This window comes from Molothrus ater, chromosome 2 (genome assembly GCF_012460135.2).
Source record: "Molothrus ater isolate BHLD 08-10-18 breed brown headed cowbird chromosome 2, BPBGC_Mater_1.1, whole genome shotgun sequence".
Lineage (NCBI taxonomy): Eukaryota > Metazoa > Chordata > Aves > Passeriformes > Icteridae > Molothrus > Molothrus ater.
The window spans coordinates 20,369,640-20,387,423 of NC_050479.2; the positions used below are offsets into that span (position 1 = coordinate 20,369,640).

Here is a 17,784-nt window from a genome sequence, read left to right on the forward strand (position 1 = left end):
TTAAGGCATTTAAGACCTTTATGTTTCCAGGCAGGGGATGCTGGTTCCCTAGGCAGCCAGTGCAGAAACAGCACAGCATCCAGCAGATAGCTCAGAGGAGAGGCTTGCTGCCTCTTTGATTGCAAGAGGATCCCAGGAGCACAGGCACGCCCAGGTCAGAGGTCTGACATGAAGAGTGCCTCTTCAGGGTTACCTGTCCTGCTTTGTGCCCATCCATAGGATGGATGCTGTTATGTGGCCGCATAGGAGGGCCTCAGCTTTACTCTTGCCTTTAATTCTGAGCCCATGTTTCCACTACTGAGGCACACTGACCTTCCTCAGGCAGAGAGCTAACAGCGGGGGACCCCTGAGGATCCAGAAGTAGCACCACTAGAGATGTTTGTCTTCCTCTGGGCAAGGGAAAATCTGCCCACTGGCTGAAAACCAAGCCTGGGAGGGGAGCAGAGACAGATCACACCCTGCAGAGTTCTGCTGAGGCTGCACTTGCTGGACTCATTGGAGGGAATTAATCTCTCCAGGGTCTAGAGTGAGGCTCTGCCTAATGTGGCCCGAGTCCTAAAACAAGCCACCAGGCACCATTACCAACAGGAATACACTAAAGCATTTTACAGGACTTAGTTGATGTCAGTGGTTCCCAGTGCCTGCTGTATTTAGCCAGCTGTGCACCTACAAGCTTGGCTATACTGTGCCTGTGGCTAGCAGTTAAAACATGGCTGGGATATGTCTTCTTTCTTCCCCCACCTGATTATCAAACCCATCCTTACCACAGCCTTACATTGTGATGGATGTGGCTGGGACCAAAGGCTGTTCAAAGCTGAGTTGGTATTGCCCAGTCACAGTAGCTCCAATGTTATCATGGAAAGGAGCATGGCAGGAGCTGTGCCAGTGCCTTCGGGTCACTGGAGAAACCAGCTGAGGAATCATGGAGTCATTTATGTTGGACAAGACCTCTCAGATCATCGAGTTCAACCATTAATCCAGCACTGCCAAGTTCAGCACTAAACCATGCCCCCAGGTGCCACATCCACATCCATGCCTTTTGAACACTTCCAGGGATGGTGATTCCATCACTTCCCTGGGCACCCTGTTCCAATATGGTGCTTACCTTCTCTGTGAAGAAATTTTTTCCTAATATCCAATCTAAACTCCCCTGGAGGAAGTGCATCCCTTGATGTCTAGTTAAGTAGTTTCTGATAATCCTTTCCAGCAGTTCTGTAAGAGCCAAGAGCTCTTTCCTGCTTGAGAAAAGTGCTTTTTGGTGTCTTTTGGGACAATGTTTTCTTTTTTTGCATTAGGTACCTTCCAAAAGAAGCATTATTTATTCATTTATTTCAGTTTCTTTAAATCTATGTCCCTTAGAAGTAACACAAAGCCATTATAACTGACAAGTTCAAGCTCTTGTATAATGGAGGACCCACAGAATTTCACTCAAATCCCTGCATTTGGGACTTGGTCTTTTTTTTTCCATGCAATCACAATTGCTCACATAAAAGACAAATAAAGTAATACCTTCACCCATTACTTATTGAATCCGTGGTTGTAAGGTTTCTAAAAAATAAATAAAGATTTTCAATGAATTTTAAAATGTAACGTGCATTTAGTTTCTCCAACAAATCATACAAAATTTAAGATTGAGGGGGTTTTGTTTTTTAGAAAAATATGCTTGCTACTGTATTTTTTTTTGTAGGAGATGAATTAGAAGCAACTACCATCCAACACTGAATTTATTGGGTGGATTTCCTGTCATCTTTGTGGTTGAATAAATTTTTTATAGAACCCTGGGCAAGGGTTCTACATTTAGCACAGCAGCCTTCTGCTCTGTGTCTGGGCTCCTAGAAACTATTATCATATAAATAATAATTAGATGGAAGTTAAAACCAGCATGACTGTACTGAACAAATATACATGATTGCAAATGTGTCTGTATCAGTAGGAGAGAAGGAAAGTGAATCCACTTCAAATGTTCAGTTTTACACCTCATTAGTTGGAGATGATTGTTTAATGATTTGATAAAGGGAATTTTACTCCTTCCTCAATCCACTTGTTTCTTCTGTATTTAGTAATTGACTGCAGTTCAGAGTTCTGCTGAATTTCTTAAGGTTTTCATGTATTTCTTTTCTAGAGGGTTTTATCTTCAGGCTGACTGGTGTTTGTGGGCTCAACCTCACACTATCCATAGCATAAGATGCCAATCTTCCAGCACCAGTTCTGTTTAAAGACAGGCACTTGGGCTGTCAGCAGTGGGGTGTATTCTCAGCTTCAAGGACATACTTTGGAAGTCTTTGAAGGCAAGGAGCATCAGAACAAGTTTGCGGACAGGAGATCATAGACAAAGCATTGCAGAGATCAAATGAATGCTTTCCTCAGTCTCTTAAGCTCCATGTTAATCAAGTCAAATACTAAAGGGCTGGAAAATATTATCAACAATTGCTTAGGCAAGGCCAGACTTCTATACATTTACAAGATACATGAAACAAATGTATTTACAGTAACATTGGTTAAATTTCAGTGAACATAGGTAACCTTTTTTTTTAATTCTTACATCATGAGTAGTAGTTTTAGTGAATTTTCATCTTCCAAGGGCCAAGATTTAAAAGGGGGAAAAATCAAAACAAAATATAAGGGTAAAATCTTATTGAAGGAGCTGGGGTTCATGCCTCCATACTATCATTTTGTTCTTTCAGTTCTAGGTGTTGGTAACTGAAATTTCCCTTTCACAGAGCATATGGCTGCAGTAACAATGTGTCTGTCTCCTTAGTATTTGTTGGCAGACTAGTTTGCTTTTGTTTGTATAAAGTAGAAAGGAGCTTTAAAGGCAGTAGTCCAGGATGTGTGGTGCATGGAGCACTAGTAAAGTGGTTGAGACACTGCTGGCAGCAGGAGTCTGCAAAGAAACCATCACATTGGAACAAAAACAGCTGTCTGCCAGCACCATAAACTTTAGGAAATGTTGTGGGTGATTAGTTGCTACTCCTAATGTGTGAAAGTTGGCCTGTCTGCATACAGGCAAAATAAACTCCCTTTTACTTCTTGCCACTCATACATAGAAATCACAGGACATTATGGAATTGATTATGAGCCATAAAAGCCAGGAAGTTCAGTTGTAGAGTGAAAACCATGGCAATGACTGTCTCTTTCTATTTGGATGTCACTGCATGAAAAGCTAAGGTGAAATGAAAAGGAACAGGAAACAAACCTCAAATGGGAATGGGACAAAGATCACTAATGGGAAAAGCAACTCAGTCAGGAAGGAACACTCAAGCATATAATATAAGGCACCTGGCCTCTCTGAAACTTTTGGTTTTTTAAGTAAACCTTAGTGGTCCTGGAACAATAGTAAAAAAACAGTCCAGAAAACACATATTCTGCTGAGTGTCACATAGATTTTTTTTTTCCCCAAAGACAGGCATCCTTCCCATTTCCACCATCCCACCAGCTCACATAGTCTGAATAAACAGCACTTCAACAAAAGCAAGAAGGAATACAGATTGATTGCAAAGAAATTAATAAAAATGGGTGTTTGGTTATGAACCCCTTCAGTTACAGTTTTTGGGGATAAACTGTTTCAAAGGCCATTTCAAAATTAAATCATCTGTGAGTGCAAATGTGGGAATTTACCATGAAGTGAAATTATCCTTTTTTTGTGCTGCAAGGCAGTTTGAATATTTCCTTTCTGTGAGGGATTTTTTTTCTGAACTGAAATAGATGTGAAAACTAAGGGCAGAAGGTGAGGCTATTTTATTTTTTTCTTTTATATACCTCTGAGTCTTCTGCTTTAAGCAATCTTAACAAAGATAAATATTTATATAGTACCTGCCAGTCTATGGCTTAAAAGCACTTAACATGCTTTAATATATACTGTTGCACAGAAATAGAAAAAATACAGTTCTAGGGTGAAAGGTAATTTCTGGCTGTTAGCAATGCTGGAAAACAGAAAGTAAACAGGATTTAGAGCAAAGTAAACCAGAATTCATTCCTAGTAAGAATAAGTAAAAGAGAAAAGCTAATATTTCCACTTCTGCAAACTTTGTCAGTGGGAATTTCAAAGCCTGATTTCTCTTATCTTTCATAAACAGGCTGTAAATCTTAGGCCCTACAAAGTAAATGGATAGCTTAGTACTCTAACAAAGGACAAGACTTCATTCCCACAATTTAGTAAGATACAGCTTTGGAAGAAATGGTAAGATCTGAGTCTAAGTGCCTTCAAGGGGTTAAGAGGGGCTGTAGAAATGACTTATGCTTTTGACTAGGCAATAAAACTACATTCTTGGGTGGGGGGGAGACTGCAATATTTTGGAGTGCTTTTTCCTCACAAAAATGTCACAAAAAGATTTTCTTTCCTTCAGCATGATCCACTTTATTGTATTTGCAAGAAAAGTAAAGGAAATTAAGACGTTTACTCTCGGAAATGCCCGTTTTTCTTTCTAATGCAGTGATTTAGGGGTCATTCTCAGGAGAATACCAGGATTAGCAGATGGTCTCAGATAAAACTTTTGGTTTGTATTTTTTATTCTTGACTTACTGAAGAAATCCAGCAAGCAACAGAACCAGAGGCTTTAGATAAAAGTCCTAGAGGTTTCTCCAGAATTGAAGAATCATTAAGATTGGAAAAGAGCTCCAAGATCATGGAGTCCAATGTTTGACCGAGCACCATCACCATGTCAACTAAACCATGGAACTAAGTGCCACATCCAGGCGTTTCTGAAACCCTTCCAAGGGTGGTCCATCCACCACTTTCCTTGGCAGCCCTTTCAATGCTAAAGTCACATTCATACTGTGAAATGCATACCTAAGTGTTTGTGGAAAATAGGACACATCCAAGAGGAAAGCATGAAAGAGCCCTGCCTCCAAATTCCCTGTCTCAGAGGACTGATTTATTTCATAAACATAGAAGAACTGCTAATTTTGCATGTGTAACTTTAAGTATAGCAGAATTTAACTCTTTTTTTCCTTTTTTTTTTTTTACTTTTAAGGCAGTTGGGAGGTTTTCTTCTTAGTAGTGAGACTATTTTGAGAATCAATTTAAATATCTGAAATGATTATGCATAGCTAGTACAAATATGCTAAACCTAACCTTTGAAGTAGTGCTTAGCTCTTCACTTCCAAAATGAAAACAAATTAATAAAAATTGCTCTGGATTAAAGAGGCATACTTGGTATTTCATTCTCAGCAGAGAAACACCTCAGACCAGGGCTGTAAAGGTACCTGTTTTGTACTAAGGAGCTTTGGTCCTGACATCTTCAAACGATGTTTCACAAATTCTCCATCACCTCTCTTGGATCCCTCAGAGTCAGCAGGAAGGAATTTACTCATTGCCAGATATACTGATCCAAACAAGCAGTACAGGGCAATATGTGCTATGTCAAGACACCAGCCCTGGTCCCAGGGTATTCTTGCTTTGTGGGCACAGCACTTCCCAGCTAATCTTTTCCCCACACTTCCTAGCCCAAGTTGACTACTGTTAAGGAGGCATGTTTCAGACCATCTATAGCTTTCTAAACAAGCATTTTGTGCTTTGCCATGAGTCCCTCAGCTCATGCACACAACCTCCAGCACAAGTGGGACAACTTGGTCTGTCTTAGCCAAGCCAGCCTTCTGCCAGCCAGCCTGAGCTGGTGCTCGGGCACTGCTGAATGTCAAACCTTCTTTCTTTCAGGTACATGACCAAGGAAGAAGTGATGCACTGGACAAGCATCACCTGGCTCTATGATCCTCCCCAGTCTGGAGCCCTGACTTTCAGGTTAGGAAAGAACAGAGAGAAAAGCAGACTTTTCTCTTTTCTCCTGAAGCTGGGCCACAGGAATGCGTGGTGCTGGCCCCAGTATGCTCAGGAAATCTCTAACTGCAGTGGCATTTAGTTTTGAGGTGGGAGACTTCCTTTTTGTCCCTGTTCCCAAGGCTGGTAATATATTGTACATTTGAGAAAACTAAATAAAATACATTAGGAAAGATGGGAGAAGGAGTGGGAATGAAGAGTTTTCTTCTCCTACTAATTGCAGCAATCTCTCTCTTCTCCCTTCTGCTTTTATGTGTTAATTTTGCCAGGGTTTGCAGGATGGGGTCAGCCTCCTTAGGTGTAGCAGTGAAAAGCCCTGACCCTTGATTTTCTGTTTCTTGTTCAACTTTCTAAGCACATGTAAGATGCACCACAGCACCAGAAGCATTTCCACAAGTTCTCAGTCATTTTTCACAAGAAAAAAGAAAGCAAGTGCTCTGAGATGTCTTTGATTACCAATATAGGGAAGAGGTAAGATCTTATGGTCTTCTCTGGCATTTTTTGTTAGCTAATATCAGCTGTTGCCTGTTCTGTGTGGTAGCTACTGTTAAACCTGTTTCTCAGCACTTAATTCTCATTATACTTTTAAAAGGATATTTAAGGATGTAACATGGGGTTGTAAATTGCACAGAAGCCTAAAGGTTACATATGGTAATGCTACCAAGGAGTGTATGCTGCTTTCCAGATCTGACCAAATGTTTTACAGAGAAGGCATTTTACTCAATTCTCTAATGTTGTTTTATGTAAACAACATAAATAATAATGTGTTTTAGAATTGCCATTGCAAAATAAGACCTTTCTATGCTCAAAGGGCCTCTGTGCATTCCCTACACAGATATTGCTATGCTGAAGGACATACTTATGCAAATAGGAATGATGGTAAAGAAAGTGAAGAAAAATATCAGGTCAGAAGAACAAAACTGTGTTTCTTCTAGCTCCATCAGCTTGGCTATATTTTCTTCCTGACAGCGACACTGGAATGGCAAAAGAATTCCTTCAACCAACTCTTCCTGTGACCTAAATGCATAATTGATGAAAATGTATTGTTTACACGAAAGCCTCATAGAAACCACCAGGAAAGCATCGCAGATTATTTTTTCCTCCTTTTGCCACTATGTTTTTACAGATGTGATGTGTGGTTTAAGGAGCCAAAGCAGACAGTTTAGCCCTGCCAAATATTCCAAACAAAGAAAAAGGTTTCTTTCTTTCTTCCTCTTTTCCTGACAGAATATATATAGCTAAAATAAATAAATAAATACATAAATAAATACAATTTTAATCGCTTTTAATTGTCATATCTACAAAACTTCATAAGGCAAATTACACATTTAGAGCAAACAATTATACAGCTTTGATTCCTGCCAGAATGAGAAGTCAGCGCACAGGCGGTGGCCTCTGTCAGCCCGAGCACGGCTGGTGGCACCGGCGCTGCCGCCGCAGCCTTGCCGAGGGCTGGATTGCCACCTAGTGGGACCCCTTTGCTCCAACCCACTGGAGCTGGTGAAGCCCTGCTCATTGTCCTCACCCTGATTAATAAATACTGCAGGTAAATTTAGAGCCTGGAGCAGTGGATCACTAAACACCCTGAGCTTTCGGTGCGGCACAGAATGAAATCATAGAATCATGAATGGTTTGGATTGGAAGGGACCTTAAAGATCCTCCAGTTCCACCTCACCTGACATGGACAGGGACACCCTCCATTTGACCAGATTACTCAAAGTTCCACCCCCACAGGGCAGGGACACCTTCCACTTCACCAGATTCTCAAAGTCTCATTCAATCAGGCTTACAGTGATGAGGCATCCTCACCTTCTCAGAGAAGCCTGTTCCAGTGCCTTGCTACCCTCACAGTAAAGAGTTCCTTCCTAATATCTAGTCTAAATCTGCTGTCTTTCAGACTAAAGCCATTACCCCTTGGGGAGTGTTTGCCCCAACATGTTGCAGATGTACCCAAAATATCAGTGGCTGGTTCAGAGGCAGCACAGAATGCCTGTGTGGCGCTGCTAGCTCTCCTTATCACATGAGGATGCTGGCCTCTCTCAAGTGTCCTCTGGTACTTGAACACTGTTATAACTGATAATATCTTCTCTTTGAAGCTGAGAGAAAATCTAAATGTAAGAAAAACCATGAGGCCCTCTTGTCAGGGCAGGAAAGATATGAGGATAGACCATGGCTGTTTGCTGTGATAAACTGCCAGCCCCTTGTGCTCAGTGCACATGGAGTTGTGGCAGACACAGACACGGATTTGGTTTTCCATTGATCTGAGAAAGGCAGACTTTGTGCAACTGCAGAAAAGCTAAACACAATTCCTGGTGTGGCTGTGCAGTGTGATGCAGTCACTTACTGAAAACTCCTCCCTGACTAACTGGGAGCTTAGCAGGAGGGAGCAGTGGGGTGGAAGAGGCCAGCCAGAACTTCTGAGGACCAGCTTAAAAGTCAGTCCCAACAGGGTGTATCATCAGCCAAGTATCACAGCTCTCCACCTTTTTCCTCTGTGCATTCCTGCTCCCAGAGCCCTGTTCCAATGAAGGTGGGAGGAGGCAGTGGTGGCAGTGGCCTCCAGCTCTGCTGGCGAGGAGGTGTCTGTGCTGCTGTTCCAGCTGCTGTTCCAGTGTCACTAGGTAGAGAGGAGCACCTGCTCTTTCTGTGTGTGAGCAAATGTAACCACTGCTAAGGTTGCTTTCATCCCTGGACTAGTGTATATGTTCATGAGGAATGAAAAACTTCAGTAAGAGAGGCAAAAAAACTCCATAGTCTCATGAATGGGGCATTATTCTGAGACAAAAAAAAAGGGAACTTGGCAAAAGGAACTCCTCCTGTCCTCTATATTGTTGAAGCTTGAACAGCAAGAAGGCAGAATTCTAACATGAAGCCAGAAAAAGAGCAAATAAGGCAGTAGAGGTTACTGTGGCCTGTATGTACCAGGCCATCAGATGATCGAGCTGGCCCCTGGTTCTAGTCCCTCAGTGGTTTGTATTTTACAATTCGTGAACACTGAATATTTATTTGGTGGAAATAATGGTCAGCTTAGCTACTGACTTTGTTGCTGGCAAATTTGCATTCTGTGCAGAAGTCCCAAGTGAACAGAAAGAGCAGATGTGTTGATTTGTTTGGGGGTTCCTCAGTTATTACAGAAAAGCTGCAGCAAAGAGGCAGGAGGAGTTGGTTGAGACTGAATGAGGAGAAAAACATCAACATGAGAAAAGGAGGAGGGGATGGAGGTGTTAGTTCCCTGCCCTACCTGGTTATCCTTACACAGAAGGAAAACTGGTACCCTTGGAATGGTGGCTGTTTATCTGGAAGGAAGCGGCCTGACATGGAGAGATTTACTAAGCAGGAGTTGTTGTAGTCATCAAATGAGCAGGGATTTCTATTGCCTAAACTTGGCCTGACAGAGAGAAAAGGAATGGTTTCATGTATGTTCCCACAGGCTTGGAAAGAAGAGGTGCAGAGGAGCTTATGTTTTATTCCTTGCGTTCCTGTGACTAGTGCTTTGTCGTAGTGTTCCTTAAAGGTTGGAGACAGGGCCAAAACATAATTCAGCATCAATATTAATTATCTATGAGGTGGAAAATCTTCAGGCAGACTACTTACAGCTTTATTGTACCTCTAATTATTGTACCATTTGAATTAATTAATTGGATAAATATTATTATTATTATTATTATTATTATTATTATTATTATTATTATTATTACTACTAACCAGGTGCTCAAATGTTGGACAGAGATCAAAAATCAAGAATTAGTACAATAATCTAAATTATAATTGATCTCAAGCAGTGACTGCATGTTTAAATATTCTGTCCAATGACAAATAGCTGTTAGATTTTAACTTCAATTACATGAAGCAAAATACTATGTTTGGGCTACAGCAAGGCATAAAAATGTGATGAACATCCCAATATCTGAAAAATGGGAGTATCAGCAGAAGCCTAAGTTTCCTATAACAATTTAGATACAGATTCTGCATCTCAGTGTGATTAGAATTGCTATCTGAGTTATTTTTAAGTCTAAAAATGTCCCTTTTAGGACAATGCTCCTTCTGGCTTGGCAGGAGGCCCACCAGAGCAGAAGTTGGCAAGGAAGGAAATGGAGCTGCACTATGGTAACTTAGTGAGCTGCACTTAAATCAACACCTATACAACCTGTATTGCATGGATAGTTACCTAACAAAGAGACTCTAACCATGAGGTTACTGTGAAAAAGAGAAGGGCTGGTATTGGCACATATGGTGTTTCTTTCCTGAATCTTCACTGCTGACTGGGGTAATTTTGGAGCCTTTGGTAGAGTTTGTGTCCTCTCCCTCATCTGTGAACCACAGCAGAGCTTAAGTGTCTCTCTCTCTTCCCAGGCTTGGGGACTTCAGGGGTCTGGTTGCCCCCTGTACATAATTCAGAAATTTTGGATTCTAATGCTCACATAATCTGAGAGTTAGGTAAGTAAAATTTGTCTTTAGGCAATTTGCAGCTTTGGAAATTATCTAATCATAAGGCTTCACAACCTTTCAATCTTACCTGTTGGGCATCTTTAGAAGCAGAGAACTACATCTGACTTTTTAATTATTTAGAATGGTCCTTTTGCATGGCACAATTATGGCAGCCACTCCTTTTTACTGCATTTATCAAAGGAGAAACGTTCCGCTAGCATCAATGCACTAGTCCTGCAGCACTCCACATCAAATTGTGCATGACCACAGTCTAGCTCTCGCTAGCAACTGCAGAAACAGCAAACTTATTTCAGGGGAAAAAGTTGTATTTTAAAATGCATTAGGAGAGAAAAACAATAGCATTGGTTGCAGTCAATACAGATATTATTTCAAATTTTAGGTATTATTTCTTCCGAGTAGTGAGACCAGCCAGCGTATGGTATGGTTCTCCTGAAAGTGGGATGCCTCTGTTCACATAACTTTGAGACAATAAAGCAGCTCTTCCTAGCTAATATACTAGTTTTGTCTAGTTTGTCTAGATTATATATAATCTATACTAGATTGTCTAGTTTCCTAAGAAATCTGCACATTTTATTCAGTGCCCTTTACTGAATCTTTGTGGATTAAGAAAGACTGGTTAATCTGAAGGGTATGTAACATCAGCTGGTCACAAACATTGCTCTAAATGCTGTTCAAGCCAGAAACAAATAATCAGGCTTTGCAAATCCCCACAGAGAGTTGTTCACTGATTGTTCAGGCTGCACAATCATTTCTCAAATGAAACACAGCTGAAGTGCCAAATGCTGACTCTCCCCAGGCTGGCTGTTACATATGGTTATGTCTTCCTAACCAGTTACCTGCTGTGGCTGGGCAAAGCCAGTAGGAGCACTCAGATTATTTTAATCCTGATTATACAAGATAATTCTGAAATATAACAAGGGTTGAAATCATACTGTAATAAAACAGGGTTTATGATGTGCTTAAACCAAGAACATTAATTATGTTCAGAATACAATGAGTTTAAAGGAGGGATGGAGAGTTAACCAAATGCTGCAGCTACAGGTCAGCAGTTCCTGTCTCATTCTGCCTAAGAGCCCATAATTGCTTTAGGATACAGCTCTCACAGTCACGTCCCAGCTCCAGACTGACCTCACTGGGAAGTCACCAGTTACTGGTTGAAATGGTGAACATAATAAATTGATCTGTGAAATACAGCAGCTATTTTTCTCAGAAGTTCATTTTTTTGATATTGCATTAAGATAGTGTGAGGACTTCAAGAAGCACAATGAACAGTCCCAAACACTGTCAAACAAGAAAGTTCCCACAAGGGAAGCCACCACAACAGGACCTTAGAATAAGCACAGATGGCAAAAAGGAAGGCAGTAATACCAGACCTAACCAGAGGTGAAAGTTTGGAATTAACACACTGGACAAAATTCCGCTGTGCAAACTGTGGGAAAAGCACTGACAGCAACAACAGGAAGGTGCCAGGCCTGGTGAGCCAGATCTACGTAACCTTCTGGACAAAAGCTCCCACCAAGGCAAACTGTGAGAAAGGAAGTGTCTTACACAAGTGCCATCCCACGCTGGGTGGGAACAGCACCCATGCCTTATGGATAACAAGAACTTGGACTGTGGAAAAGTGGTACCTCCACAAGAACATGGCAAGCAGGCCAGGATGAAGACGGTCCATCAGGACATCACAGGATTCCATGTGGCGGTGGTATCTTTGCTCAATCTCTCTCTCACACTCTCTTTCTCTTTTCCCCACTCTCTTCTATCCCTTTCTACTTGACATTTACTATTTGCCCCTTAATTCAGGCAGAGACAACTCAATAACCAGATCCTAAGAGATAGCAAGCCAAAAAACAAATAAAAAAACTCTGTGCAGCATTCCAGCAACACTGTGTTTGCCGCGTCCTCCAGGAAGCAGCAATGCAAATCCTCTCTGCCACAAGTGGAGGCCCTCCCCTGGAGATGCACATTTCTTATTTGGGATATGGTGTCTGTGAGACTGTGCTTAGTGGGCCACCACAGCAGTGAGGAGCTAGAAGCAACATCACATTTGGAGCAGAGGAGCAGAACAGCACAAGGAATAATACAGCTTGTAGGAAATAGGTGTGGAGGAAGAGCCTCCTCTAAAGGAGCAAGAAGGCACATGGATGATAACAGGCTGCTTGGTTTGGATTTGGAGGGCACGCCAGGGTGTGCGGAGCACAGCTGCACCACAGCAGTGCTGAATGCTCTGAACATTTTCTATTCCATTTCCCAGCTGCTCCACCACAAGTGATGACAGGTAGGTCTAAAGTTCAGAACCCCAAGACCAAATACAAACTACAGGAATTATTACTACAATTTATTGAAGTTGCTGCATGCCTGATGACTCCTGGGTTATGGTGTGTGTTTTGGGTTGTGTTAAGGGCACAGCAATCCATGGAATGAGTTGAAGGCCATGGGACTGCCAAAACCAGCTTCTGAAATGAGCAATTTAATTTGAGCTAGGATATTGCTGGCACGTTCACCTTAGTTAGTGTTGATCAGGATCGAGCCCATATTCTTTGCTACTACCTAGAATTTAGCCTCTGACAGAGATTTATGTTTCATCCAATTAAATAGGGATGATTTAACTTGTCATTTTCAGTCTTTGATCTTAGCTCTCAATTAAAGTGCAATTGAAAAATGTATACAAAAAATCTAACATAGGAGCTTTGCAACATCTAGTTTTAAAGTTTCATGATCTCTTAGACAGAAAAATTGTGATGGTGTTCACAGGGGTTTTCAGGTGAGAGAAGAGATGAGAATGTTGACTCCATGTTCAGAAGGCTTGATTTATTATTTTATGATATTTATATTACATTATAACTATACTAAAAGGAATACAAGGAAAAGTTTCATCTCAGAAGGCTAGCTAAGCTAAGAATAGAAAGGAATGAATAATAAAGGTTTGTGTCGCGGACAGAGAGTCCAAGCTAACTGGTCTGTGGTTGGCCATTAATTCTAAACATCCAAGATGGGCCAATCACAGATGCACCTGTTGCATTCCACAGCAGCAGATAACCACTGTTTACATTTTGTTCCTGAATCCTCTCAGCTTCTCAGGAAGAAAAAATCCTAAGAAAGGATTTGCATGAAAAGATGTCTGCAACAAACAACCTGGTTAGATAAATCGTTTTTCTTCTCTTTTTAGATAAAATACCTCCTCTAAGGTATTTCTGATGCTGAATAAAAAACATTTTTCTCTGAAAATAAAATAGCCAGCTTCAAAACTGATTCTCTGAAGTCCACTGCATGAACTTTACTAACTCCCTTCTTAATATTACCTAACCTATAATTTAATTGGATATCCTAGATCCCTAGAACTCAGGCTTGAATTATCCCTGTGAGTGAGAAAACAAAAGATAAAAATCATTGAGGCTTTAAGTTAAATTATTTTCTAATTAATAAGATAGCCAAGAAATGTTTCCAGTACTGTAAGTCAGTTTTATTTAAAAAATAGAGTCCAAACATTGTTTTCATAAGGTGCAACAGATACACTGTTTTCTACAATTAAAAAAAACCCAAAACAACAAACAGAGCCAAAGCAAAACTACAGTCATAAATACAGTGTCATTCAAACATGGAATCAATGAGTCTTCTGTAATCCTTAAACATTCTTTTTCTGCTTCTTCAAAGCATAAGAATTAATACTTAGTGTCACTGGGACAGCCAAAGGGTCTTTCTAATGTCATCCATTTCTGTACTTTATTATTAAACTTTCCGGTACAGATTGCTTCAAGTACACATCAGAAGCTGAATGTAACTTAACACAGTTCATGCAAAACAAAGGTACAATACTGAACCTCCATCATTCAAAGATTTTTATTCCCCTGTTTATTTTAGTTGGGCATTTTTGAAGGCCAACTGCTTGAAGGACTGAACTGAGGTTGCATAATTCAGCAGTATATACCAAAATACTCACATAACTCAGATTGATAATACTACGTGACTACCTTGAGCTATACAAACTCAAACAAATAGGGCCGAGATCTGGGCCTCTTGGAGTCTATTCAGTACCTTCTGAAACAAATTTTGGAATACAGATGGAAAACAGTGCCTGATAATGGGCTTATTAAGGGGAAATAAATCATTACATCATAACTGCATTTTTTGAGATAAGCATGTTATTAATTTATATTAAGAGTGTTCCCTTTCAGACACCAGTGTGGAGAGCAATAAAGGCTGTAGCATGGAGGAAGTTTTCTATTTAGCAAAGTCTGTCCTGTCTCAAAGCCCTCCATGTCATTCTAGCATCAGCCTCAGCCTTGATGATAACACCAAGCAGCTGAAGCTAGCCATGAGTGTGCCATTCCTGGACAGCCAGATAGCAGCCCCTGCTCTGGTTTAACATCTTTTGAACAGACACTGGAACAAGGAGCAGCACTACATGGTTACATTTAAAGCTTTCCATCTAGAGAGGAATGTGTTTGACAGAAGAGAGCTGCACACCCATTTACCTGCCTTTTACTTGGGTGGTAGTCCAGGGTCAAACTGCATTCACAACAACTACATAAATCTCAATTCCTTCTGCTTGCTACAAATCACCATGTTGGTTTTTTGGGTCTTGTTTTTAAGTCCTGAGGGCTCCTCCTAAGTAGTCTAATAAGGCAAGGCAACAAGCTATCACAGGGGTGACTTGGTTTCAGTAAATCAGGCCTCTGGGTATTAATGGGAATTAACCACCCAAGTCCATGCCAATGCATAACCACAGATTGAGTTTAACCTGATAAGACAAGTTAATACATATGTGAATTTGTATTCACAGCCAGATTAACCTCAGTTAAGCAAGTCCATGTCTTTTTCTCATAAAATTATAATGTTTTTCAGTGTTGATACACTGTATTGGTTGCTGCTAGCAAACATGGAAAGTAGAATATGGTCCTACAGTTTTAATCCAAGAATGAGATTGCTCTCAAAAATCAGCCTTTTTAGCTTAGTCTACATCCCTTAGATTCTAGAAGTTATGGGTAGAGACTGACAATTGTATAAAGCCCCATTTGGATTCAGTTGTGGGAATGAACTGATTTTATGATGGCTTCTCTGTTCAAATGAGGGAATCTAGTGTTTATGAGCATTGTTATTGACTTGGTTGGCTTTTTATGAGTTCAGCTGCTGACAGCTTCACAGAAAAATGTAAGAAATAATCACATTATGTTCTATTTCCTATTTTCAGAGGAAAGGGGTTGCTCAGTCCTATAGTTTACATGGTGTTACCTTTTAAATAATACATTGTACTGCAGCTGTTCAGTTAACAAAAAGTATACATTGAAATATTTATGGGCTTTGGCCAGAGCTACACATCTTTATGTCAGTCTGTTGCAAACACCATTGTTAGGTGGAGTACTTAACAGATTAAAATTCCCTCTACTTCCGTTTCTTTTACTTGAGCAATTCAGGCCATACTCTGTGTGAATGCAGTGGGACACAGGCCAGAAGGAAGCAGGGTCACCAGAGATAAGGGGAGGAATTTGTGACATAGAACTTCAGCATCCATCTCAGGGTGCACCTGAGCAGTTCAGGGACACAACAATCATGCACATTGCCCACATGTTAAATCAACAGTCTGGGTTTGGGCTGGAGTGAGCAACAGGCTGTTCTGGCATGGAAGGTCATCTCTGTCCATGAGAAGCATCCAAACACCACCAGTTATCTGGGTGAATTTGAACAAAAATACCAGAGGTCTTAGATGCCTAAATGAAGGGACCAGGAGGTCTGAAGGGGATTCAAAGCACAACCTTTCTCCAGTCTTTTAAGTTTGCATCTATAAAGCAAGGGCAGTGTGAATTATGTGTTACAGAGAGTACAATTTGGTATTCTGTTACTGATAGCAGTACTGACTAAAGGGTTGACCCTCTTTATCTCACAGAGGACCAGAACAAGGGTTTAGGAAAATTTAACATTTTTACCTGAGTGACTTAGAGGTCTCTACCAGGGTCTGGTAAATCTTGTGTTCTTGGTGCAAACAGATAAATACTTAAAGCTTTCCCATGATCATTTGCATTCTCAGTCCCTCTGATCTTATCCAGTCACAGTGCTGTGGAGAGGAATTCCACAGTCCTATGACTGACAAGTGCATAAAAAGTCAATCTCTTACAGAATAAGTGTCTATGACTGTTAAATTAATTTCAGCCATCTCTTGGCAGATACAGACAAATGCCAAGAAAGAGCAATGACAAAAAGGACCTAAGTGGACAACCAAGAATCAATGCAGAATGTCATTCATTTGTGAAAAATTGTGATGTACATAAGGGAAGACAGTGAGGGATTCAATCTCTTGTCACTAACACTGATGAGAGACAGATACCACTGTCCTTTTCTTTTAGTGCTTTTGAAAACTATTTTATGGGCTTCTATGTTTTTTCCAGTTACCACAGCAAACCACAAAATACTAAGTTTTACAGTACTTGTATGCAAAATTGCATAGAGAGATAATAAATTCTTACAAATAAATCCCATTTCAACATTTATAAGGGAAAGCTGGTTGACAGAAATGCTAAGCAGTATAAAATTCAAAAGACTAAAGCAGGGAGCAAGGGACACTATATTTTAAAGTGATTTGAGGCATAATCTTACTCTTTTCTTAAGACTTAACTCCAGTCTTGATTCATTAAACATTTACAAAATAAATGAAGATGACAAAGTCTTTCATTTAAAAATATGTCAAATTTTGTCCATCATGAAAATGGTATAACTCAGTAGCAAACAAATAGCCATGATTCCAGTGACAAAAGCAACTGACATTACTCATCTACACTCAATGGCTTGGAACACAAACCTTTCTATCTCTTAGCTGCTTGTACGTGAACAGTGTCTGCTACTCTTCACACCTGCCTCAGGAGTTACTGTGACCTTGATGCCTCCCAGGGGTGCCCGTGGCTCTTTCTCTCTAAGCCCCGCATCACTTACCCCCACCAGCGCTCCAACTGAGCTCTTGGGAACCTCATTAAGGAAACACAGCTTGATGTCTGCAGCTGCTCAGAGCTTCTAAACTGCCTCCCTCATTAAATAAGTGCTGTCCTGCATCCACTCCCTCTGTCAGAGGCATATCAGGCCATTCCTCATATACGTTACCTTTTTCTCTTTAAGCAAGATGAAACAGCAAACACAGCCTTCGTGTTAATCTAGAAGGGATTCCTGCGGGGTTACTTTCTTCTTCTTTACCAGTCTAGTTAAACATGATAGATTCAGGGTCCTGGTTTGCCATTTGAGCCATATGTCTTAATACATCCTTTTTAGTTATGATACCCAGCAGCCTCCTATAGGAGAAAAGGAAGCGAAAGGTCAACAATCTCATATATCATCCAGGTTTGTTCCCTGTTCAGCTGCAGAGACATTTTGTGAGTGCTTCCATACAGTACTGTCCATCTCCCATCTCATGTATTCCCCAATTATTACCTTTGCATAAAAGTATTCTCACCTCATGTATTTCTACTACCCCAGCCACGATAATTAAGTGAAATACTTTGGCTTATTACCTCTCGTTATTGGGAACATGACTGAATGAGGAGCTACAAGAATTAATAACTGGTACCACAAATAATAAG

At 40.6% G+C, this 17,784-nt stretch overlaps 1 protein-coding gene across 2 annotated transcripts in view; it reads right to left on the reverse strand.

Moving 5' to 3' along the window:
• Positions 1–13,663: 13,663 nt before the first annotated feature.
• The window catches only part of CLCN4 (chloride voltage-gated channel 4), a 44,623-nt gene continuing 40,502 nt past the window's right edge, over positions 13,664–17,784 (reverse strand). For both annotated transcript variants that reach the window (XM_054518512.1, XM_036402860.2), the window contains exon 12: positions 13,664–17,496. In XM_054518512.1, the coding sequence (XP_054374487.1) occupies positions 17,406–17,496 (91 nt within the window). In that variant the 3' untranslated portion in view covers positions 13,664–17,405. The remainder of the gene's footprint in view (positions 17,497–17,784) is intronic.